At 32.3% G+C, this 27,927-nt stretch overlaps 1 protein-coding gene across 1 annotated transcript in view; it reads left to right on the plus strand.

Moving 5' to 3' along the window:
• LOC126892359 (breast cancer type 2 susceptibility protein-like) overlaps positions 1-27,927 on the plus strand; it is a 130,111-nt gene that overhangs the window by 92,716 nt on the left and 9,468 nt on the right. Inside the window, exons 9-10 of the mRNA XM_050661877.1 lie at positions 6,540-6,814; positions 13,537-13,758. Of these exons, the coding sequence (XP_050517834.1) occupies positions 6,540-6,814; positions 13,537-13,758 (497 nt within the window). The remainder of the gene's footprint in view (positions 1-6,539; positions 6,815-13,536; positions 13,759-27,927) is intronic.

Consider the following 27,927-nt stretch of genomic DNA (forward strand, 5'->3'; position numbering starts at 1 on the left):
GGGCCAATCAAATAATCACAAACAATAGCACCTTTAACATTTATAGATCACCTAGTTTGACTACGAGTGTAAACAAAGTAGGGAATTCTTGATGCATATTAATGAAAATTAGTATGAAAATTATAGTATTAATAACTGCGCGTCACAATCTGCAATTAGGAATGTTTTACTAAAAACTTCTTGGCTTAAATTACTGTTGATATAACCTAAAAACTGTTACATCAGTTGTATATTGTTTTGATTTATGTTTTGTGTGAGTTGTTTATTACATAAAAAATAATCTTGTTATATTACTACTCACAAGACATATTTTTTTTAGGAATTTTACGATTCTGTATATTAGGAAAATATGATAATTCCTTAATATCATATTTATTGATACATTTATTGCATATTGTTATGATTTATATTCTGTGTTAGTTATTTATTGAATTAAAATAATTTTGTTATATTATCACTCAATACTAACATGTAATTTTAGTAGAAAAATTGAATGTATTCCCAAAATTTGAAGTAAACTGAAAATATCTCGGAAACTGACGAGTTTAGGTATAGGGAATGCTATATAAAAATGAAAGAGTATCACAAATACAAAATATTGAAAAAATAAAATATAGGGTGATCCATTTAAAAAAATTAAGAAAATCGTAATTTGGTGTTGTAGTTCACCCTGTATACAAATAGTTGTCAATAATTTCAATTTAACTTAACTTCAAAACTACAGTATATTGTTAATCTTATTATGTAAAACAAATTATTGTTTACGAATTACTTCTTTATATACATGGTGTTAATCTCGTAGGGATTTCGAAATAAAAATGGTCATAACTTGTTAAATACTCTGTATAGTAATGCAAAACCCTATATTATATGAACCAGAGTTATGAGAAGAATATAAATATGAAAAAATATATAGGGTGTCCCATTTAAAAAATTATATGTTTGATATACCACGCAGTTATTGATCACCCTGTAGAAATGGACATATTTTCCAAGCCTAGAGAATATCATTGCCTACATTTTTTCTAAATAACTTTTTTCGATATTCTATACCATAATGGAATTATCGACCGATCCCGCACTAAAAACTCACCCTGTATGTCATGCCGAAAGGCGCTTTTACCATGGGGGTGGTTGGCACCACATCTCAGGGGTGAAAATTTTTTATTATATTTTAATCACAAAAGTTGGTAAAAACGTCCATTCTTAGCAAAAAACGTTCTATACATTTTTTTAATAAAATTGATAGTTTTCGATTTATTCGCTATCGAAAGTGTTGGTTTTATATCGAAAAAATCAATGTTTTTAATAAGTTTTCTGCTAATAACTCCAAAAGTTTTCGTTTTATCAAAAAAACTTTACTTAAGAAAAATGTACCTTTTGAAAAAATAAACAAAAACGCGTTTTTAGATTTTCTTTAAGACCAATAGTAATTGAGATATACTATATTATATGTTGGCTCTTCTTCGTCAAATGCTAAATATTGTAGATTCAAAGTCAAAAGACGAGAAAACTATGCATTTTTCGAGGACAGCTTGTTCAAACTAATTTAAAGTATTAAAAATATCTATCTCCAGAAATAAAAAAAGTCTCTAGCTCAAGAATTAAGTAACTTATAATGAAAAAAATGTCAGTCCCTATTTTTTTCAGCGAAAAGTGATTGGAAGCAACCCCCTAATCACCGCCCTAATTAAAATTAGTCATTGATCTTATTTGGTCTTTTTTTATTTATGTATTGTTAATACGTTCTAGAAGTTTGACCGGCTTAGAATGAGTAGTTGTTAAAAAAATGGAGTTAAAATCAAATAACGAATTTTTGTAGTTTGGAAAAAATTGCCTTTTCTTCAGAATAGCAAGATTAGCGTCAGAGATACGAAAAAATGTTCAAATATGAAATTGTAGCCGATTTAATTTCCAAAAACTTGGTTTGCAAAAATTTTTTCTAGGGCGAAAATTGAATGAGCTATCTACAATTAAAACTTGTAATGACATGCAAAAACCACCTTTACCAACCCTTTCAAAGTCACCTCTTTTTGCGACTGAGGATTTTAACAAAAATTACTATTAATCGTCTTATAGACCTTACGAAAACCTACAAAACTCTTTTTTACCAAACTTCTAGGATCAAAATTAAAAGTGTCAGGGTTAAAAAATGAATATATTTTTTTGAACAAAAAAGGAGAAATCCAATTGGAAGCATAATAATGTAAGTTAACGGTGTTATTAGTCATTGGTCTTATTCATTCTTATTTTATTTATGTATTATTAATAGATTCTAGATGTTTGACTGGCTTAGAATGATTAGTTTTAAAAAACAGGAGTTAAAAGCGAATAACGAATTTTTGTAGCTTGGTAAAAAATGCAATTTTCTTCAGAATATAAAGATTAGCATCAGAGATACGAAAAAATGTTTTATTATAAAATTGTAGGATATTCAATTCTCAAGAACTTGGTTTGAAAAAATTTTTTCTACGGCAAAATTGCGTGAATCGTAAATGAGTATACCTATCAAAACATTGATTTTTTCGATATAACACTAACATTATCGATGGCAAATAAATCGAAAACTATTAATTTTATCAAAAAAATGTATAGAACATTTTTTGCTTAGAATGAATGTTTTTATCAACTTTTGCGGTCAAAATATAATAAAATATTTCCACCCCCGAGATGGGGTGACAACCACCCCCCATGGTAAAAGCGCCTTTCCGCATCATATAGATTTTGATCCTTAGACTATCCACTACGTATTCGCAAATTTTCAAGCATATCGATCTATTCTGTAAAAATTGCGAGGTGAAAAGCTTCGGTTCCTGGCCTATACGATGATGTATCGAATACTATTTACAGGTAATAATATGCATAAATAATTCGTTTCATAAAGAATAAAGAAAATTGAAAACGGATTTTATAATACTTACATAATTGTTTAAACAAGAGATCCAGCCAGAGCAAAACTAACAAACAGAACAGCAAAAAAAGCCACATAGATACACGCGCGGCAAATTTGAAAATGAACGCAAATTGAATAGTAAAAGTCCTCTCTTAAAATATAGGACATTGGTAGTATGTTCATAGAATATCTTTTGTAACATTCCACCAATAATTTAATCAGATGTTCACCGAATGTTCCTTGAATGTCCAGGACATTCAAACATTAATAGAACTTTGATAGTACATTCCTGGAATGTTTTGTGTTGTTAGGGATCAACTTCGCGATCATCCTTCTTACAGTCACAGGATTCATTCATATTTCTCTATACATTCTGCTTCTTTCCCCTGTCCATCTAGTAAACTCCAGCATTGTGTGAGTAACAGTGTCGGAGTATTCGCAGTATTATATGTCTGAATCTGGCTTTCCGAACCTATGAAGGGCTAAAACACCCGTGTCCTGTGAGCACTTGCGTCAAGAAGTAATCCAGTCGCCTGTGACCACTTGGGATCAGCATCTTAGTCCACTGGGCAACATATTCCATGTTGTTCCACTCTTCTTGTCTTCTTTCCATTGATCTTTCCCTTTATTTTTTTCTTATGGCTGTAGTCAAATGCTCTCTTCTCTAGTAGAGAGACTGTACTCGGATTCACGAGTAAATTTCAGTGCACTACTTATGACAAGTGAGGTTGCCAATACCCCCGTATCGTTGTACGCGCATCTGAAACCGGCTCTGCCACGGTAAGCAGACGACGAACTCACAACAGCGCAGCGTGTTCTTCCATTTGATTTAAGTTGTACATAAGAGCCAACGCTGAAATCTACAAGAGAATCCGAGTATAGATCTTCTAGTTCTTATTTTTACTGCTAACATGTGCATAGGAACACAACGCGTGATAGTCCACAAGGCCGCCGCAGATACTAGTCTAAGAGCTAGTGAACCCTTTGACTAACTTACTTCCTGTAAGGCTAGAAATTTGTATAGTTATAATTCATATCACACCAAGGTTAAAAACCATGACCTGGCAGACATCAGCCCTGCACGTGTATCTACCAGGCGAATCGAAAAGTGCATAGTTTAGGGGGTAAAATAAACTTTCTCCTGTAAAGTTTAAATTTAAGTATGTGTTTAAGTAAGTCATTTAGAAGAAATGTGTACAATGACAGGCGATTCTGAACAGCATAAGACCTTGCCAGGCGAGGGGAAAGATTTTTCTAAAATTATTATTTTTTGCATCGAACAAAGTTTTTATAGGTTTTTTGGATCATTCCAAACAGAAAAGGTCTTTAGTGACTTTTTTCTTAGGTTAATAGTTTTTGACATATAAGCGATTCAAAATTTAAAAATTGCGAAATCGGCCATTTTTAACCCTGAATCGGACATTTAACTGAAAATTTCAAAGTTGCCAAGGTAGGTAGATATTCCTTAAACATCGATTGATGAAATCCCGAAGAGTTTTTTGCAATACAATATCGAAAACCCCTTTGTTTTTTAATTGCTAATCAAGCGGGCGCGACACTGTAGTAAGTGAGGACGTTTAATTTTGCATAAATTCATTATCTCGAGAATGGGCAAATTCGAAGAGAAATCCTTAGACAGGTCGATTTTTATTTTTAAATTAGGACTTTTTGGCATATATATAATACTAGTGACGTCATCCATGTGGGCGTGATGACGTAATCGATGATTTTTTTAATGGGAGTAGTGATCGTGTGATAGCTCATTTGAAAGGTTATTTAATTCTCTATTCAGTAATATACCTAAACATTAACATAATTATTTATACAGGGTGTGCAAAAATTTTTTCTTCTTTTTGTATAAATTAATTTAATAATTTTTTTTTGTTTACCCTGTATAAATACTTATGTTACTGTTTATATTACTGAATAGAGAATTAAATAACCTTTCAAATGAGCTATCACACAACCCCTACTATTATTTAAAAAAATCATCGATTACGTCATCACGCCCGGATGGATGACTTCACTAGTATTATATATACGAAAAAAGTCCTAATTTAAAAATAAAAATCGACCTGTCTGAAGATTTCTCTTCAAATGTGCCCATTCTCGATATAATGAATTTATGCAAACTCAAACCTCCTCACTTATACTACAGTGTCGCGCTCGCTTGATTAGCAATTAAAAACAAAGGGGTTTTCGATATTGTATTGCAAGAAACTCTTCGGGATTTCATCAATCGATGCTTAAAGAATATCTACCAACTTGGCAACATTGAAATTTTCAGTTAAATGTCCGATTCAGGGTTAAAAATGGCCGAAAAAAGACCTTTTCTGTTTGGAATGATTCAAAAAACATAAAAAAAAACTTTGTTCGATGCAAAAAAAAATAATTTTAGGAAAAAAGCCTAATCTTTCCCCTCGCCTGGCAAGGTCTTATGCTGTTCAAAATCGCCTGTCGTTGTACACATTTCTTCTAAATGACTTACTTAAACACATACTTAAATTTAATTTGTACAGGAGAAAGTTTGTTTTACCCCCTAAACTATGCTATTTTCGATTCACCTGATAGATACACGTGCAGGGCTAATGCCTGCCAGGTCATGGTTTTAGCCTTGGTGTGCTATGAATCATCACTATACAAATTTCTAGCCTTACAGGAAGACCGTTAGTCGGAGGGTTCACTAGCTCTTAGACTATACAGTCCTGTAGCATGCTACTCGCGACAGACTCGTTCTGTCCATTCATATCATGAGCCCCTCTACTTCAAAACTTCAGACTGGTGCCGCGTAAAGGACGACTGACTGCACAACACCGTGTAGGACCCTCCTCTATTTCTTTATTGTCAGCCGCGCCCCTGCACATTTTAGTTCCATCCCGTGTCTTTTTCGTTTATCCTTCAGAATGATAAGATAGACAACACTTGGTTTTGCTTTTACACAACACTGTACTAAACTAAATGAAATTGTATTGTTTTTGAGTGGATCTGAATGGCCTCCATGTTTACAGCTTGATCGAATAGCTGTTCATGACCATCTGCCATCTTCTTTATTATTTTGTTGACTTTCATTTTCAGGTCCCCATGAAGGTCGAGGTTTCTAATGCAACAAGGACATAAATTTATGATTTGGAACATATTTTTTCTCTTCAATTATCGACTTCATCTATCTCAGCATGAATTTCTCGAGCAGCTTCGACATGCTAGAAGTGATGTTGGTCTTATCTTATCTGTATAACGATACTTCATTCGTTTGCTTCCATGTATCATTGTTTTTCTTTATTTCATTAGCTAGTTTTTTCGGGGAAGTTGGTCTGAAGTTAGTCTGTCTTTTTTTAATAGACTGTGTCCAACCTTTTTTGCGATTTTTTGTTTCAAAGACCACCCAAACCTGAGATATACTGTCATTGGAACAATTTTTTGGAAGCCTCGACTTTGGCGCCCTCTACAATATGAGTGTAAATGTATAAATGAAAAAGAAATTTGGTACTAAGACTTAAATATTAATATGTAAAAAGCTTTATCATATTTAGTAAAGGGGCGGAGAAAAAAATTCTTGAAAAAATGCTTAATTTTAGCCTTCTAAAGTGTACTGTCCCAGTACACTTTAGAGTACTCGCACCTTAAATAACTGTATGTAATTTTTTAGGCAAAGTTAACTTCTTCTCAAAAATCATCCTTACTCAACTACAAACAAAACCTCCTTCAACAAAAACAACAGGAAATGGCCGCAAAGTTGAAAGACAGTGCGGAAAAATTAAAAATGTCCAAACGTGATGTTGTTGCCGTAATGAAATTGTTAGTGGTTGATCAAAAAGGAACCCCTTCGAAGACTTACAACTTCTATGTGTGGAATGCAACTGATAACCATTTGCAGCTTCTCAAGGAGGACTCTTGCTTCGCCATTTTCAACGTATATCCCAAGTAATATGCTAATTAGTAAATATTTTAAACTTAAATACTGCTACTATACTACTACTGTTCGCGAACTCAATCGACTGTTTGTAGGTGGCAGTGCAGTTGCATGAAAATGGCCGATGTAATTGGGATAACGTATTTTGATATAATTAATATTTTTATTGATGCAATTAATTAATATAAATAAATCATTCATTAAATGAACACACCCGACAAGCAGCACTCTCGCTTGAGTTCGCGAATATATACAGCGTGTCTACTGAAGTTGGACAAATATGTATGGAAAACTTTTTTATTATCAATTTTTTACAAGGTATGTCAAAAAATATGAATTTCGTTCAAAAAGTAAAGTACCTTTATTTTTCTCAATATTGAAAAATGTTTTAATATGCAATTACATTCTTCTAATTGAATTATTGTGGATATAAAGGTACTTTCCTCTTGAGCGAAATTCTTGAATTTGATAATGATTGTATCTTAGGTTTTAGTGCATACAGAGCTGGTTATGAATAATAATTTTTTTTCGTAATATAATAGTAAAAGAGTTGTAATAAAAGAAAATTATGTTAGTATCCGTAACTTGAGAAAAAAAATTTTTTTCAATTAGAAGGATGTAATGGCATATTTTAGAAGAATTTCCTGGCTAAGAAACTTAAGAGAGTGGTATAGTTGCAGCTCAGTAGATCTTTTCAGAGCAGCCGCCAATAAGCTACGGATAGCTGTGATGATAGCCAACCTCCGATAGGAGAAGGAACTTCAAGAAGAAGAATGGCATATTAGAACAGAGTTTTTTTTATTTCTAAACAACTTTTCATGCTAATTTTCGATATTGTGAAATGTAAAGGTACTTTACTCTTGAGCGAAATCCATATTTTTTGACATACCTCGTATAATATTGATAAAATTTGATATCTTATGGTTGAATCGTAGCTTTTAGATGGTGCAAAACTTTTTGTGAAGGATAACTTTTTTCATAAAATTAGAAAAGTTTTTCATATGTGTCATTACTAATGTTTATAATATGATATTAAATTTAAGTCGGCATCATATGGGAAACTTTATTTTTAGTTTTATGAAAAAAAAGTTATATGTACTTGATAATAGTGCGGCAGATTCGTGCAAATATTATAAGAATTGTGCATTTAATGATAGAAGCATATAATTTGGATATACTACACATATAAAGGTTCAAAATTAGATGGGAGGCCATCTCAGATTTTGATTTTTACAAAAATGGCGGGCATTCAAAATGGCGACTATACATATGTGACTAATAGCACGATAACTTTTGAACGAGACATCCGATTTCAACCAAATTTGGTATGTAGGATCTTTGGTCTGTAGAACCGGAGGAATCGGTTTACCAGAAGTTTTGTTTTTCCTGATTTTTTATGTAAAAATATGTTGTTTTTTTTTTCAATTCTTTCACCCTGTATGTATTAATTTTTCAAAAAGTTAATACCGCCATTGAAAAGAGCGTAAAAATAGTCTTTAGGAAATATTTTGAACTTTTTAGTTATGTTAATTACCATTTAATAAAGGCATAACGTATCTTCACATGTACCTGTGTGCGGCAGATTCGTGCAAATATTATAAGAATTATTGTGCATTTAATGGTAAAAGCATATAATTTGGACCACATATAATACATACATAAAGGTTCAAATTTAGATATGAGGCCATCTCAGTTTTTGTTCTTTTTACAAAAATGGCGGGCATTCAAAATGGCGACTATACATATGTAACTAACAGCACGATAACTTTTGAACGAGACGTCAGATTTCAACCAAATTTGGTATATATGTTCTTTCTTTGATGAATAAGATCGAGGTTTCTTTTTCAATTATTTCACCCTGTATATATAAATTTATCAAAAAGGTAATACGGCCATTGAAAAGAGTGTAAATATATTTTTAGCAAATATTTTAAACTTTTTAGTTATGTTAATTACCATTTAATAAATGAACGTATGTGCACATGTACCTATGGGCGGCAGATCCATTTTGAATGCCCGCCATTTTTGTAAAAGACAAAATCTGAGATGGCCTCATATCTAAATTTGAACAATCTACTAACTAACAGACTGTTTCAGGTATATATAAATGATGCACGAAGTAGCGTTAGAAAACTTAACAACGGCTTACCTCAAGGCTCAGTGCTAGCTCCTTTATTATTTAACCTTTATACGGCGGATATACCTGAAACAAAATCGAGAAAATTCGCTTATGCAGACGACCTGGCCATTGGCTTCCAAGATAATAGTAAGGAAGCTGGAGAACGAGCTCTAAACGAGGACCTAACTACACTTAGTAACTACTTTAAGAACTGGCGCTTACGTCCTAACACAAGCAAAACTGAAACCTGTCTCTTTCACCTGTCGAATCAACTTGCGGGCGATACCCTCAATGTAACTCTAAATGATGCAGCTATCAACATAACAACAACCCCAAATATCTAGGCGTCACACTTGATAGAACACTCACCTTCAAAAGCCATCTTACAAACGCAGCCGGTAAACTGAGAACAAGAAACAATATAATAACAAAACTTGCTGGAACAACTTGGGGTGCTTCTGCAGATACTCTTCGGACCTCTGCTCTAGCTTTGGTTTTTTCAGTGGCAGAATATTGTGTACCAGTATGGTTAAATAGTGCGCATACAAACAAAATCGATATCCAACTTAATCAAACCATGAGAATAATCACTGGAACAATAAAATCAACCCCAGTGAGATGGCTGCCTACTTTGAGCAATATTGCTCCACCAGATCTACGCCGTACAGCAGCATTAGTGAGAGAGTATCAGAAAATTGTAGCCAACATACAATTACCAATCCATCAAGACATACCAGACATCTCAAAAGAGCACCAGCGACTGAGGTCTAGAAATCCTCCAATCAGAACTGCCCGAACAATTGGTGATTCCTATGATATACAAAGGCAATGGTCCACAAGATGGATGCCAACAATAGCAGCAGACTATATTCAGATATCCACCCCAACCCAGGGTTTCATCGGATCGGGTCTGCCCCGGCCCACCTGGGCGAGGCTTAATCGCATACGTACCGGACATGGTAAATGTGCTGATTCTCTGTTCAAATGGGGTCGTGCAGAAAGTAAACAGTGCGATTGTGGATCGCCTAGACAGACCATAAGTCATTGTGTTTCAGATTGCCTAAATCGTGCCTACCATGGAAACCTCCAGGACTTTGTGGAATGCTCCCCAGATGCAATTGAATGGCTATGTAAATTCGACATTAATATTTAGATTCATTCATTATGTTTTAGTGTTTGAATAATATATATTATATTTGTGTATTTATCGTACTGAGAAAGTCCATACGCTAAATAAAATCTAAATTTGAATTTTTGTATGTGTAGTATGTGTGATCCAAATTATATGCTTCTACCATTAAATGCACAATAATTCTTATAAATGTGCACGAATCTGCCACACATAGGTACCTACATGTGAAGATACGTTATGCATTTATTAAATGGTAATTAATATAACTAAAGAGTTCAAAATATTTCCTAAAAAATATTTTTACGCTCTTTTCAACGCCGGTAGTACCTTTTTGAAAAATTAATATATACAGGGTGAAAGAATTGAAAAAATTAACAACATATTTTTACAAAAAAATGAGGATAAACACAACTTCTGGTAAACCGATTCTTCCGGTTCAAGAGCTCGATCTTATACATCAAAAAAAGAACCTATATACCAAATTTGGTTGAAATCGGACGTTTCGTTCAGAAGTTATCGTGATAATAGTCACATATGTATAGTCGCCATTTTGAATGCGCGCCATTTTTGTAACAGGCAAAATCTGAGATGGCCTCATATCTAAATTTAAACCTTTGTATGTGTAGTATATGTGGTCCAAATTATATGCTTCTACCATTAAATGCGCAATAATTCTTATAATATTTGCACGAATCTGCCGCACATAGGTACATGTGAAGATAAGTTATGCATTTATTAAATGCTAATTAACATAACTAAAAAGTTCAAAATATTTCCTAAAAAATATTCTTACGCTCTTTTCAATGGCGTTATTGCCTTTTGAAAAATTAATATACAGGGTGGGGCATTAGTGTGACAAAGTTCAATTACTCGTTTGTCGTAAGAGATACGAAAAAAAGTTATTTAAGTAAAAGTTGGGGCACCCATAGTACCATAATTTAAAAATATTTTTAAATATACAGGGGCGTCCGTATTGACAGGGTGACACAAATTTATGTTTTTTAAATGGAACACCCTGTATATTTTTACTATTTTGGATTCTTCTCAATGTTTACTTTCTCAAAATATATGGATTTGTAATATTATACGAGGTAGTTTAAAAGTTAATTACGTTTTTTTGTTAATTTCGTAGCAATATCTACACCCTGTAGAATTGTAGTGATTTGACATCAGATTTTTATTTTATGTTCAAACGGTTTTTAATATAGTCTACTATTGTTAAACATTAACAGTATAGCGAAATGTTAAACTTTAGTATACAGGGTTGGTCGAAACTCGGAATGAGTATTTTCTGAGTTTTCTTAAATGGAACACACCCTGTATTTTAGTATTTTATTGAAATGATATTTTATGGTACTTTTTTATTTCTTAAGCATTCCCTATACCTAAGTGCTTTAATTTGTAAGTTATTCGTGATTTTTTAAGCCAAACATTAATTGGAACAAAAATTACGTGAAATTTTATTAGGTGGCCGTGAAAATATAAAATCAAAAATAATTTTTCGAAAAAAGATACATAATAATCTAGCCTGATTCTTAATTTATTAATATTGGATAATATATCCAAATACATTCGTAGTTAAGGTTGTTGGTGCTTAAAATATTAATCATGCATACAAAATTCTCCCTAGTTGGCTATGACACAAAATTTGCTTAAAAATTTGACATTATACTATTTATGTAGTTCCAGTTGATTTGTTACCATTACTAATAATAATTTTTCTAATGAGGAACTGATTAAAATGGCTTTGTGCTAGGAGAGTTTAACAAAAATGAGCTACTTGCAATAAAAATTTATCATCAGCAATTCCCTGATAGACCACAACCAAAAAGAGAAACTTTTGAAAGTATACTAAAACGGTTTCAACAGACTAGATACTTAGATTGTAAGAATGGTTGTACTAATATGCAGATCCTCAGTGACACTAAGGATTACATTTAATTCCTGTTTTCCTCACTTACAATAGTTTTTTTCGATCAGATTTATCATAATCTAAATATCCAGTCCATTGAAACCGTTCTAGTATATTTTTAAACGTTGCTCTTCTTAGTTGTCGTCTATAAGGGAATTTTTGATGAAAAATTCTTATTGCTAGTAGCATATTTTTGTTATACTCCACTAGCACAAAAATCTTATTAATCAGTTCCTCGTTAGAAAAATCATATTAGTAATGGTAACAAAGCAGGTGGAACTATAAAAATGGTATAATGTCAAGTTTTTAAGGAAATTTAGTGTAATAGCCGACTAGGTAGAATATTGTATGTTTTTATTAATATTTTGCGCACCAACAATCTTAACTACGATTTATTTGGATACCTCATCCAATAATAATAAATTAAGAATCAGGCTAGATTATGATGTATTTTTTTCGGAAAATTATTTTTGATTGAATATTTTCACGGCCACCTAATAAAACTTCACGCAATTTTTCTTGCAATTAATGTTTGGCTTAAAGAATCACGAATAACTTACAAATTAAAGCACTTAGGTATAGGGAATGCTTAGGAAATAGAAAAGTACCATAAAATATCTTTTCAATAAAATACTAAAATACAGGGTGTTCCATTTAAGAAAACTCAGAAAATACTCATTCCGAGGTTCGACCAACCCTGTATACTAAAGTTTAACATTTCGCTATATTGTTAATGTTTAACAATAGCAGACTATATTAAAAATCGTTCGAACATAAAATACAAATCTGATGTCAAATCACTACAATTCTACAGGGTGTAAATATTGCTACGAAATTAACAAAAAAACGTAATTATCCTTTAAACTACCCCGTATAATATTACAAAACCATATATTTTAAGAATGAAACATCAAGAAGAATTTAAAAATGTAAAAATATACAGGGTGTTCCATTTAAAAAAACATAAGTTTGAGTCACCCTCTCAATACGCACGCCCCTGTATATTTGAAAATATTTTTAAATTATGGTCCTTTCAGTGCCCCAACTTTTACCTAAATAACTTTTTTCGTATCTCTTACGACAAACGAGTAATTGGACTTTGTCGCACTAATGCCCCACCCTGTATACAGAGTGAAATATTTGAAATAAATACAACATATTTTTACATAAAAACCAGGAAAAACACAACTTCTGGTAAACCGATTCTTCCTGTTCAAGACCTCAATTTTACACATCAAAAAAAGAACCTATATACCAAATTTGGTTAAAATCGGACCTTTCTTTCAAAAGTTATCGTGCTATTAGTCACATATGTATAGTCGCCATTTTGAATGCGCGACATTTTTGTAAAAGGCAAAAGCTGAGATGGCCTCCCATCTAAATTTGAACCTTTATATGTGTAGTATATGTGGTCCAAATTATATGCTTCTATCATCAAATGCACAATTGTTTCACTTATCGGCTGCACTATAAAAAGCTCTGCATGATCCAAAACCTGAAATACAATCATTAAATATTAAATTGTTTCAGTCATATACGCAATTTGTCAAGAAATATTAATTATTTTTAGGATAACCGGTGATCTTAATTCTGGTGTAAAAACTACCTTTGAGTCTAAACCGAACATAAAATATGAAAGTGACCTATTCAAAAGAAAATTGATAACAATCGAGGATCTGTTTAGTTGGAATATTTCATCTCATTTAGACGAATTTGATACGGTGGGAATTATTGTCCAATTATTCGTCGAAAACGCTACACAAGAAATATGGCTGTGTGATACATCAGCAAGGTAATGTTTAGTTATATCAAAATTTACATATTATAAGCTGTTTGCAAAGGATTTAAATGAATTCAAGAACTATTTTCTGTTCTTCTAACAACGAGGGATCCACAATTAGTTTCAAAAATAACGTATGTCTTATTTTAATCTGAATTTGTATCATTGGTTCATAAATTAATTTTGATAAGCATTGTAAAACATAAAAAATCAGCCAAAACCTTTTAACACAGAACTTAGTCAAAAAGAAAGAAATATCAAAATTATAAGTAACAATCTAGCCCAGTCGGGATAGCATTTGACCTTGCATTACGAGCAGCCCCAAAATTTATTTTTGTAATCTTTAGGGGGGTCAATAGTAGTATAAATTTAAAATCTCGACTGAATTTGACCGTTGCGTTAGCCGCCATCTTGATTTTAAACGTGAACTGTTTTTGCTCAATATCTCAGCCATTTTCAACTTTTCGACAAAAAGTGTAGAAACTGAAATTGTTGAAAATGCAATTTTATATAATTTCGTTTATTATAATTTTTTCGTGCTGTTGATATTTTCCGAGTTATGGGGAAAAATAGTGACAGTTAGAGCATAATTATTGATTTATTGAATTATCTCGTTTATTATTAGTTTTACAACAAATTTGAGGAGAAAATAATCCAGATGACCTCGACTTAGAAGATGAAACTATTAAGAAATGTGACCAATGTACATATTTGGGGGTAAAACTGACAAAGACAGGACGAAGTGATGAAGCCATAAAAGACAGAATAACCAAAGGAAAACAAGTTATAGGTGCGTTGAATTCAGTATTATGGCAAAAAAATATAAGACCGGAAACGAAAAAACGAATATATAATACCATATTAAAACCAGTAATCGTCTATGGCTCAGAAGTGTGGCAGTTATCACAAAAACTTAAAGGTAACCTATTGGCAGTTGAAATGGATTTTTGGAGGAGAGCAGCGGGAAAGTCTAGATTAGAACATGTGAAAAATGAGGACATCAGGAGACAAATGAAAGTACAAAGATCAATTATAGAAGACATCGAAAAACAACAACTAATATGGTACGGACATGTTAGACGTATGGGGGAAGAAAGACTACCCAAAAAGATATTAGAATGGGTACCACCAGAGAAAAGAAAACGAGGACGACCACCAACAACATGGATCCAAGGAATCTCAAAAGCAATGTCAGCAAGAAATCTATCTGAAGAAGACTGGCAGAATAGACAGGCTTGGCGAACGGGAACCCAAAGGCGTATTACGCTGTGAACGGGATTTATATATATATACAACAAATTTGAACCTATACAAAAATGAAGAGAATTAAATTGTGTACAATTTTGATCTGTTTCATTTTTTTTTTTTGATAAAATCAATATTTAAGATAGTACGTATGCGGTAAAGGCGCGAGCTTAAGACCTGATTGATTTTATAGCAATTGTTTTTGTTCAATATCTCCGCCATTTTCAACTTTTCAACAAAAAGTGTAAGGACTGAAATTGTTGCAATTACGATTTACTACAATTTTTCGAGAGAACCAGTGGCGGGTCTACGAGGGGGGGATGGATAAAGTCCCCCAAAAGGATCCAAAATTAAAAAAAAAATTGTTGAAATATTAAAATATGTTAGCTAACATAAAACTTAATTATCGACAGACAAATTCAACCAATAAAACCCGCTAGTTAATAAAATTAAGTAGAAACTTAAAGCATATAAGTTATTTTTTATGTGCTTAGCTTGGTTGGTGTTTCATTGGAAGTTTTAAAAATTGTATAAAATATAATTCTCTTTATTTTTGTTTATGTACAATTATGTCGTAAAGTTAATAATAAATGAGACAATTCAATAATTATGCTTCCCCTCTGCTTCCACTATTTCCCCCTTAACTCGGAGAATATTGATCGCATAAAAAATTGTCGAAAATAAATTCTAGGAAATTACGTTTCCAACAATTTTAGTTCCTACCGTTTTGTCGAAAAGTTGAAAATGGCAAAGATATTAAGCAACAACGGTTCTCCTTTAAAATCAATATGGCGGCTAATGCAACCGCGGAATTCAGTCGAGATTTTAAATTTACACTACTATTGATCTCCCCTAAAGGATAGAATTATAAAATTTGGGACAGCTCGGAAACAAGATTCAATTAAGTAATTATGCTCCCCGTACCACTTTTTACTATTTTCCCACTAACTCGGAAAATATCAACCACATGAAAAAAATTGTTAAAAAGAAATTGTAGGAAATCATATTTGGAACAATTTTAGTTGAAAATAGCGTAGATATTGAACAATAACAATTGCTACAAAATCAATCCGGTCTTACGCTCGCGCAATTATCTCATACGTACTACCTTAAATATTAACTTTAGCAAAAACATGAAAGACATTAAAATTGTATAGAATTTAATTCTCTCTATTTTTTTTTTGGTAAAACTAATAATAAACGAGATAATTCAATAATTATGCTCTAAAGGCTGTATGACACTATACATTTTCCTGTATCATTTCTAATATCGTTTCTGATATGTCAAAAATATGCATAGTGTCATACACAGATACAAGAAACGATATCAGAAACGATACAAGAATTTGTGTCAGGCACAGATTATTGTACAAGAACTGCGCCAATTTCTGCGCAAAGAGCAAAAACGTAAAACCTGCTGGTAAAACATCTAAAATGTCATAATTACTTACTCATAATGGCGGCTGAAATGAAAATGGGATAATGTGTTTAATGAATTTATTTGTGTTTTTGTAGGTATTATTTATAAATCTTTTATTGATACTTAATATACCGTTTGGTATGGACTACTGTTCTACGTGTTCTACTAATAACCATATATTTAGCTCCTAGTAAAGTTCAAACTATAAATTTAGGTTTCATGGTGCATAATTTTTTAATAGACGAAAATACAATAGTTCCTAATTTGGATCAAACTGAAGATAATTCTAATGCAAATATTTTAGCACAAATATCAAAACAAAATAAAAACACAAATAAACAACCTCAGTCAACGTAAAATTCTGGTTAACATTAAAATGTTAATTATATAAAAGTTTATAAATTTTATAAAATATTTAAAATCAGCTGTGTCTGTAGATGCATTACTACCATAACGTGACAAACAAAATTTCGACCAATCACGTGCCGAATTTCATACAATTTTCGATACAAGAACTTGCATAGTGTCATACAGGGCACAAATGTACGTACAAGAAATGATACAAGAAAATGTATACAAGAAACGATATCAGAAACGATATTAGAAATGATACAAGAAAATGCATAGTGTCATACAGCCTTAACTGTTACTATTTTACGCCAGAACTCGGAACATTTTCAACAATTTCGGTTATTATACGTTTCGTCGAAAAGTTGAAAATGGCGGAGATATTGAGCAAAAATGATTCTCGTTTAAAATCAAGATGGCGGCTAACGCAACGGCGGAATTCAGTCGAAATTTTAAATTTACACTACTATTGACCCCCCCCCCCCCCTAAAGATTAGACAAATAAAATTTGGGGCAGCTCCTAATGCAAGGTTAGGCCTGTTATTTGTCTAACCCGACTGGACTAATCATAAATAAAATCAATGAAGATGTTTGATTAATGATATGTTTACCACCAACATCACATAACGAAACTCTTCTCATTGAGTTTTTAAAATTGTTTAGGACTCACGGAGTATTATTTAGTTTTTCAATATTATCATTTATCTAAGATCTTCCAAATTCGCTACAGAGTTTTAAAAATCGAATTTTTTAAATATAAAGATATCGCAGGGAGTCAAATCACAGAATAGAGGGGGCATATAATAGTCGTATTTAAACTTATGACCGTATTGTCGAAAAAGTCCATGATCAAATTCAAATTTTGCAGTGTTGTATGAATTTGAGCCCCGTCTTGATGAACATATCCTTCTATTAACTCATCATCGATCAATTGATTTATTGAGTTAAAATTCTTCAACGGTATCTTTCAGCATTTAGAATCTCTTCGAAAAATATGGGTCCTACGATACGTCGCTTGCTTATAGCAGCCCAAACTTCAAGTTCCTGTGGATATAAAGGCATTTCAATAAAATAATACGGGTTATCAGTAAAAAAGGTTTTGCCTAATACATCATCATTATTATTGAGATTGTTCACAAACCTATTTCACAAGGCTAGCTTTTGAGGATAGTCGTTTAGAGTGATTTCATCGAAGGCTTGTAAACGATACGAATGAAAAAGTAAATCTTGCTTAAGAATGCGATGACAAGTTCTATGTCAGATCTACCTTATTTAAAACCTTAATATCATTAATCATATAAAATGTAACACTATGTATATTGTATTATCATTGGAATACTCACTTCAATACGAGTTCAACCATATGTCGCTAGTACCTATGATTAATGTGATTCCTAATACATTTTCAGTGAAAATAATAACTCTTTGATAAGTCTCTAAAATAATCACTCTTTTTGATTGAACTGGAATAATGATGTGGCTGTAGTTTCGTGTTGCAACGAAATTGAAAATGGTTATTCATGTTTGATTTACATGTTTACTCTGATTGGAGTACGAAGGGAACCATTCTCGTTGGAACTTTACCGCGCTGAGCAGATGGGAGTGAATTATAAATTGTAAAATTCCCTCATCTTCCTTAGTCTCAGCATCCATTATAGCTTGCAAATTGTAGAAGCCTCGGAGGTGTTACCAGAGAAGGTTCCCATTGATTTCAGCCTGGTCGGATGTAGAATAACATTTTTGGATGTTGTTTTATGTGCTATTAGATTGAAAACTTAGTTTTTGGCTAGCAGTTTCCGCTAGGGCATCCCTGCCATTTCGTTCGTTGCAATCCGTGACTACACGCCGGTGTTTGTTTTGGTTGGATCAGAGAGAGCAGCATATGTGCCTCCTGATGAGAGACAATAAGTTTCTGAGACCGGTAGAGGTGCTTGCTGCACTTTCTGATTGAACTGGAATAATGATGCGGCTGTAGTTTCGTGTTGCAACGAAATTGAAAATGGTTATTCATTTTTGATTCTTTGATAAGTGTTGGCGATACAATTTTTTTTATATGCGTGTCCGCGAAGATTATAACTCCCAAAATATTTATGACGAAAAAATTTAGTGCTTAATAGATGCCGACGAAAACAATTATTCCCCTTTCTGTGTTCCCTTTGTGTCACACAAAAAATTGGCTAGCGCAAGTACATGTAATAATTTTTGTTACATGTACTTGCACTGGATAATTTTCTTTATGACACGGTGACAGGAAAATACAGCGTGTTTTATATGTTCGTTCATGGGTATTCTTTCATTTTTCCGACTGTATGTATAATAAATATATAATAAAATGTTTTAATAATACTCATCTTACTCCTAGGAAGACAAATCCAAAGACACAAAAATTATAATAAATATATTTACTAAAAACGCTAATATATTCAAAAATGAATAACCATTTACTCTGTGTGGAGTATGAAGGGAACCATTCTCGTTGGAACTTTACCGCGCTGAGCAGATGGGACGTGAATTGTAAATTGTAGAATTCCCTCATCTTCCTTAATCTCAGCATCCGTATGGCTTGCAAATTGTAGAAGCCTTGGAGGTGTAACCAGAGAAGGTTCCCATTGTTTTCATTCTGGTGGGATGTAGACTAGCATTATGTTGTTTTATATGCCATTAGAGTGAAAACTTAGTCTTTTTACTAATATATTCTTTTCACACCTTTTCTTGCACTCACTGATATATTTATACATAACTTGAAAGATTCAGCAACTAAACGCCATACTGTCTGTGTGCGCATGCGCGCAGTATTATGAAATTTTACTCTCAATCGCGCCTAAAGAAGTATAACTTCAAAAATAATTTTGTTAATGTACCGGCGAGTACCATAATTTTCAAAAGGTTGTGGGAAAACAATTATTGCTATTTATGTGCCCAAGAATATTATACATTTAAAAATATTTGTGACGAACAGGGGCGTCATTTGATATGGGGCAGGGGGCATTTGCCCCCCCCCCTGACCCTGAAAATGACTGAAATTTACAAAAAATAGATCAATTTTGTATTATGTTTGCATATATAATGTATTGTAATATAATGCTTGCCCCCCCCCTATCAAAATTTCAAATGACGCTCCTGGTGACGAAAAGAATTTATTATTTTTATACCAGGAACAACAAAAAATAATTCTTTTTATCTGTACATCCACGAAGATCATAATTCCCAAATATTTATGACGAAAACATTTAGTTCTTAATAGATGACGAATAATATAATTATTTACGTTTCTGTTCTTGCGGAAAAAATAACTCCTCGAAAATTTACATTAAACAAAAATTATTTTCCAGTAGAGTAGCTACGAAAATAAAATTTGCCGTCGCTTATTTAGGATTATTCTTTTCGACGCGCATTATTAGGTTTCATAATCTTCGCAAACATAGAAATAGAAATGATTTTTTTTTGCTGTCATTCATCAAAGAGTAATTATTTTGGCCTAGAAATTTTTAGTAATATTAGTTTTCGTGGAAACATAATCAGAAATAATTATTTTTATAAGTAATTATTGTGAACTTTTTCTTATCACTACACCGTATTAGAAGTTATGGTCTTCGAAAGTATAGAACAGAAATAGCTATTTGTATAACAAGGGAGGAAAGTGCTACTTTTCCTCCCGAGAATGAAGTTTACTGCCCGACGCGTAGCGGAGTGCAGTAATCATTCAAGGGAGGAAAAGAAACTTTACTCCCATGTTATACATATGGTTTTTCCACCTTCCTCAAATAACAAGTCATTTTTTTATTTTTACTTAATTTATTTATGTAACTAACCAACAAAATTTATTAGAACTAAAACTAACAAGTAGGTACAATATAACTGTCAACTGTCAAATATGTCAAATTATTAATGTAAACATTGTTAAATCAGAATAACAATTTACTGTTTTTTACCATTCTGCAAAATACAGTGTTTTTAAATAAACGTTAAAATGTATAGATACTTACGTAATAGAAAATAGATATTGTACAGGGCGTCAATAAGTTATATTTCATGATTGAAATACCATGACGTCACTTTTACTTTTCCTCCCTAGGGAGGAAAAGTACAACTTTGCTCCCTACAATCAGGTCCGGAAAAGTATACTTTCGGTAGAGGTAGGTGGGAATAATATTTTTCGCTCTCATGCTGTTAGGATCATACTTTTCACCGCACATTATTAGGACTTATAATCTTCATGAATACAGGATTAGAAATAATTTTTCTCAATGTTATTGATCGAAGAATAGCTATTTGTATAACAAGGGAGGAAAAGGCACTTTACTCCCATGTTATACATATGGTTTTTCCACCTTCCTCAAATTAATAACAAGTAATTTTTCATTTTTACTTAATTTATTTATGTAACTAACCAACAAAATTTATTAAAACTCTAACAAGTAGGTACAATATAACTGTCAACTGTCAAATATAAGTCAAATTATTAATGTAAACATTGTTAAATCAAAATAACAATTTACTGTTTTTTACCATTCTGCAAAATACAGGGTGTTTTATAAATAAACGTTAAAATGTATAGATGCTTACGAAATAGAAAGTAAGTATATATTGTACAGGGCGTCAATAAGTTATATTTCATGAATGAAATATCATGACGTCACCTTTACTTTTCCTCCCTAGGGAGGAAAAGTACAACTTTGCTCCCTACAATCAGGTCCGGAAAAGTATAATTTCGGTAGAGGTAGGTGGAAATAATTATTTTCAATGAGAACTTTTTAGTAATTATAATTTTCGTGGACCCACAAACAGAAATGATGTTTTTTGCTGATACTCCTCAAAAAATAATTTTGTTCGTAACACTTTATTAGGGATTAGGGAAAATAATATTTTTCGCGGCTAAGGGATAATAATATTTTTTTTATAAATAATATTTATAAATAAAGAGATTTTGTAATCATTATATTCAAGACAACATTATAAAATATCTATCTTGTAGAGATACATATTACAAAATTAAATATTAAGATTTGGAAGCTATTTATTGTTGATTTATTTCATGAAATAGTTAAAACAAAAAATGCAATTACTTATATGCAAAAACCGGAATGAAACCAAACACTTCTCGATGAGAATAGGGGAGAAGATACTCCCGACTTCGGCCGATATCGGATCTGATCTGATCGGAGAAAAACGGATCCAATGTAGGCACCCCCATTTAATACTATGGGTTTATTTTTTATTCCGAAATCGGCCGACGTCGGATCTGATCTGATCTGATCGGATCGGAGAAAAACGGATCCAATGTAGGCACCCCCATTTAATACTATGGGTTTATTTTTTATTCCGACGTCGGATCTGATCTGATCGGACAAAAACGGATCCAATGTAGGTGCGGCCTTACTAATATCCTGACGTTTATTGAAAAATTTTGTAAAATAAATCGTAACAATTACTAAAGCTGACAGTTGTTTTATATGTTTTTAAAAGCTCTACAATAAAGTAGGTTTTTAATGAAACGGAACCATTTACTGTTTTAATTATGAGGGACTACAGCGATAGAAAAAGATCTTAGAGTGAAGTAGCCAACTTGTTCAACGATATTTTCCCACGCCATTCTCCTATAGGTCTGGATCCCGCGTATGAAAAAAAAGTTGATTAATAGCAAGATGAAAATTTGTTAATAGCTTAAGTGCTTAAGGGTGTCTAGTCGGATAAACTTTGATATATGGGAACACTGGAACAGGGCAGTTTTAATTGTGGAAGAGGTTAAAAATTTGGAACGGTCAGACCACGAAAACGGCACATGTATTTTGTCCGACAGAAGAGACTTAAACTCTCCGAACAGAGATTAAACTCATGCAAAAATCAGACTGCTATTTATCACCAAATGGGCGTTTTAATGAGTGGAACATGTAGAATATGTCAAATGACAGAAATTATGGCAGGTGATAAATAGCAGTCTGATTTTTGCACGAGAGTTTAATCTCTGTTCGGAGAGTTTAAGTCTATTCAGTCGGACAAAATAAATGTGCCGTTTTCGTGGTCTGACCGTTCCAAATTTTTAACCTGTTCCACAATTAAAACTGCCCCTGTTCCAGTGTTCCCATATATCAAAGTTTATCCGACTAGACACCCTTAAGCTATTAACAAATTTTCAGCTTGCTATTAATCAACTTTTTTTTCATTCGCGGGATCCAGACCTACTACCTATAACGCGGCGGTACAAAAAATTGTAAAGCGATTTGAGGCAAGTGGACAAGTAAAATATGGCATTCGAAGAGGTAGACCAAAAACTTATAAATTAAATAACATTTATTGCACAGTTTCGTTGAAGATCCATAAACATCCTCACGCAGAGCTGCACAAATACATGATGTAGGTCATTCTTTAGTCTTGCGCGTATTACATATGAATTCATTTAAACTGTACAAAATCCAGTTTGTACAAGAATTAAATGAAGATCACTACAACCGTAGATTGCAGTTTAGTGAGGTAATGATTAATAAAATTGTAAGATAGTGGATTTTCTTGTCTAAGATTTATGTTTGGCGACACCGAGTCCTCCAAATATCTTGGACTTTCACCTTGCACTCTGCGTTCAACAGGATATATTTGAAGAATTCTATCAATTTCTTCGATATGTCAAAGCTTACCATTGCAGTTTCTACGGAATTCGAGGTATTTCTTTGAATTGGTTCCAATCCTACTTGGATAATAGAAAACAACTGGTTGGAACAAATTATACTGACTCAAGTCTCAAAAATATTATATTATTATATGTGGTGTACCACAAGGTTTAGTATTGGGTCCTCTACTTTTCCTTATCTTTATAAATGACATCACTAATTTAAAAATTGATGGAAAATTTTTTTTTGCTGATGATACCAGTATCACTTGGAGCAACTCAACTATTGCAACTCTTCATGAAACTATAACTTCGGATCTACTATCGATAAAAATCTGGTCTGAATGTAATTTACCGTCTTTTAACGTGCTTAGTAGTATTATCATTATAACAGTAGCATTACCCTATAAAGGAGCTCTTCAACCTTTGCCTCTTAATAACAACCAGATCAGTACCGTTGATTCTCTAAAATTTCTTGGTATTTTTTTAGACAGTAACCTCAAATAGTCCCTTCATATCGATTCGTTAAGTAAAAAAATCGCCTCAGCTTGCTATGCAATAAGATCTGTCTCAAGGGAAATCAATTTATCATCTTCTAAAATAACATATTTTTCGTTGTTCGAGTCTCATCTTCGATATGGTCTTCCTTTTTGTGGTTCTAGTACAGCCGCTCAATCTGATGTTATTTTTAAATTGCAAAAAAGAGCAATAAGATATCTGTTTGGCCTCAGAAGATCTACACATTGCAGAAGTTACTTCAGAGATCACGGAATTTTAACACTTCCATCTTTATATATTCTAGAAACGGTTTGTTTAATTCGTAAACACCTTCATGTCTTTCCAGCAAGGCCCAATCTTCTTTACTCCACCAGAAATTCAATCTTTGATATTTATTTACCGATCCCATCCACTGAGTTAGTAAAGAAATCTCTATTATATTCCGCAAAAAAACTGTACAACCATCTCCCTTTACAACTTAAATCTGCATCATCTTTCCTAAAGATCCGTAAAATGATAACAGCGTATCTATCTAAGAGAAAATTGGGTTTCATACGCAGTAGCTTAAACTTGTTACTTTCTAATGTTGTATTTTATTTGTTGTAAGTATGTTCAATTTGCAATTTATATAAATTTTGCAATAAATTGTTTTTGTCATTGCTTTTATATCTTATATACTGTATATTGACGATTTATCTAATTTTAGTAAATTGTAGTTGTTATTTGTTATTGATATTATTTTTCTTTTGATTGTATGTAGGTAAGCTTTGTCCATAAAATTGTAAAAATTTTCAGTGGCAATAAAGCATATTATTTCTATTCTATTCTATTCTATGATATATAGCATGTCACGAATTCGTGGTACGTACTGCTGAAATTCGAGCTGTGAGTGTACGGAAGAATCCTGAAAATATCGTTGACAGAACACGTCACAAACAAAGAGGTTCTGAGAAAGATGAATAAAGAAATGGAATTCTTAAATACCATCAAAACAAGAAAATTAGAATATCTCGGACATATTACACGTAGAGAGTGATACAACTTGCTCCGATTGATTATAGAGGGAAAGATTCGAGGAAAAAGAAGCATAGGAAGACACAAAATATCGTGGCTGCGCAATCTAAGAGAATGGTACGGATGTACATCAAATAAACTTTTCAGAGCAGCCGTCTCTAAAGTCACAATAGCTATGATGATTGTCGACCTCCGTCGCGGAGATGGCACTTGAAGAAGAAGATTGCTGAAATACAGAGAGTAAATTAATAATTTTAACATTAGTTCATACTGTAATATTCAAACGAGCGTTCGTATTTATATACGACTTTATTAATTTATTTATACAAGTTTTATTTACAAATCTCTAGTTTAAAACTAACTCAAATAAAAGCGCGCTCCGCTTAAATAGCAAATAACGTTATTCTCGATCATTCCAGACTTCGCCACCTCTAGCTATTGTGTGGCCTTCCACATACCACACGTCTTTCTCCACCGATTCCACGTATATCGTGCTTTCGCCAGAATGTTCTCGAGATGGAACCGTTTGGAGCTACTACTTGCGGTCAGTGATTCATTCTTTTGCTACAATACCATAGCACAGTATATAGAGGTTCCACAGTAAAATCACTATTCTGTCGGCGCTTTGATCTCAGGAAGTAATACCGGCAGTACGTAATTGGTAATTCACCAGTGGTGGATGCGGGTTTTCCCTGTTAAAATCCGTACGTTTCTATGCGACTAGCAATGCGAGAGTGGGGCAAAAGCGACTAAGAACATTGTCGTACTGTCCCTCTTTATACTGTGACCATAGTATCCAAGATTTGACTTATGGGGGGATATGGTTTAAAATTAACATTTCAAGCACATTTTTGTGTTTTTTTTAACTGTGTTACAATTTTTTTAGTTTTAAATTAAATAAACGTAAGTACAATTCACAGAATATTTAAAAATAAAATTCAAGGAAAAATATTGAAAAATAAGCCAACAGTGGCAAATTTTTCCAGAAACCTCCAAAAAATGGATTTTGCGGTGGACATCAGAACTCGTCACTGGATTATTAGACCAGTAAGGATCTGTTTTTAGGTGGATGTGAGAGGTGGCATTCAGATTTGTGCGGATAAAGTTAGGTGATAACTTCGTTAATAATAATTGAATTATGCTCCTTCTCAAATATGCCCAGAACATTAATAAAAAAAATAAAATATTTAAAAATTTCAAAAAATTTCGTTTTTTTTTCTACTTTTTTTGCTTATAACTTAAAAACTATTCATTTTAGAGCAAAGTCGTATAGGAATAAAACAAAGATAATTAAATTTTCTATCAGATACGATTGGTTAAAAATGTCTTAATTTATCACCCTTGCTTCAAAATAGCAATAAATATAAAATAAGGGGGCAAAACAAGCCTGTCCTTATTCAATGATTTTCCATCACTTGGGTTACACTTGGAACCTTCCTAATTCGCTTAGAAAATTTTTGTAATGTGCTAAAACGGTACACCAAATTTCATTAAAATTGACTTACTAGATTTTGCATAATAATTTTGCAATCTAAACTTTTTTAAAAAAATTAAAATTTTTTAAAATCTTGCACAACAAAAACTAGAACATACAAAGATTTGTCAATTTGTTTACATATAAAGAAGTACTCCACCTGTCTAATGCACTTTACAGAATTGAAATCGGATTATGTAAGCAGCCTCAGCAATGTTTTAAAGTTATAAACAATTTTTTGGCTTATAAACAAATTAGTGCTGTGGCCAGGAGGGGGTGCTACGGCCTCCTTTATTTAGATAGACTTACCCAAGTTTTTTTATGTATTTTGACCCGTAGAACACGAATTTTTTGGGTAACAGTTGATCCGGATGTCGATACGATTTTTATAAACAAAGAACTTGAGGAATTACATAACATTGATTTTTCGCAAAGTAAAACATTTTTTTGTACTTCTTGGGTAATTCTAAGTAAAAATGTTCTTACAAGTTTTTTCGTAGGATGCATAGTTTTCGAGATAAACGCGGTGAAACTTTCAAAAAATCGAGAAATTGCAATTTTTGAGCGCGAATAACGTTTGATTAAAAAATAAAATAGCAATTCTGCTGACAGCATTTGAAAGTTTAAGTCAAATTATACCTGTTTTAATTATTTACATTGCTAAAAATTAATTTTTTTATTATTAAACAAAGCTATTTGTTTATAAGCCAAAAAATTGTTTATAAATTTAAAACATTACTGAGGCCCCTTAAATAATCCGATTTTAATTCTGTAAAGTGTATTAGATAGGTAGAGCACCTCTTTATATGTAAAAAAATTAGCCAACTTCTAAATGGTCTACTTTTTGTTCAGAAAGATTTTAAAAAATTTGAACTTTTTTAAAAACATTTAGATTGCAAATTTATTATGCAAAATTTATTAGGTCGATTTTAATGAAATTTGGTACACGATTTTAGTATGTTACAAAGAATTTCCTAAGCGAATTACTAAAATTCTAAGTGACTTTATTTTTTAACCACCAAAGTCGTTAAAAAATATTGAATAACAACAGACTTATTTTGCCCACTTATTTTGTATTTATTGCTATATTGCAGAAAAGGTAATACCTGAAGACATTTTTGACCAGTCGTATATCATACAAAATTCAATTATCTTTATTTTATTTCTCTACGACTTTGTTCAAAACGAATCGTTTTAAAGTTATAAGCAAAGAAAGCAGAAAAAATCGATGTTTTTCGAAATTTTTACATATTTTAATTTTTTTAATAATGTTCCGGGCATATTTGAGAAGGAGCATAAGTCAATTATTATTACTGAAAGTGTCACCTAACTTTATCTGCAAAAATCCGAATGCCACCTCTCACATCCAAAAATAGACGTTTTTTCACAGGTCCTTACTGGTCTATATGTGAAACAAAAAAATTCAAAAAGATTTTATTAGCTTATTAGTGTTTCAAGGTAATGCTATCGCGTTTTTTTATTTTTAATGATTTTTAAGGTCTTAGTATCACTCGGAAGTAAAAAAAAATGAAATTCTTTGTAACAAACACGTGAAAATTAACATATTTATTATTTATA

Source organism: Diabrotica virgifera, chromosome 9 (assembly GCF_917563875.1).
Source record: "Diabrotica virgifera virgifera chromosome 9, PGI_DIABVI_V3a".
NCBI classification, from domain to species: Eukaryota; Metazoa; Arthropoda; class Insecta; order Coleoptera; family Chrysomelidae; genus Diabrotica; species Diabrotica virgifera.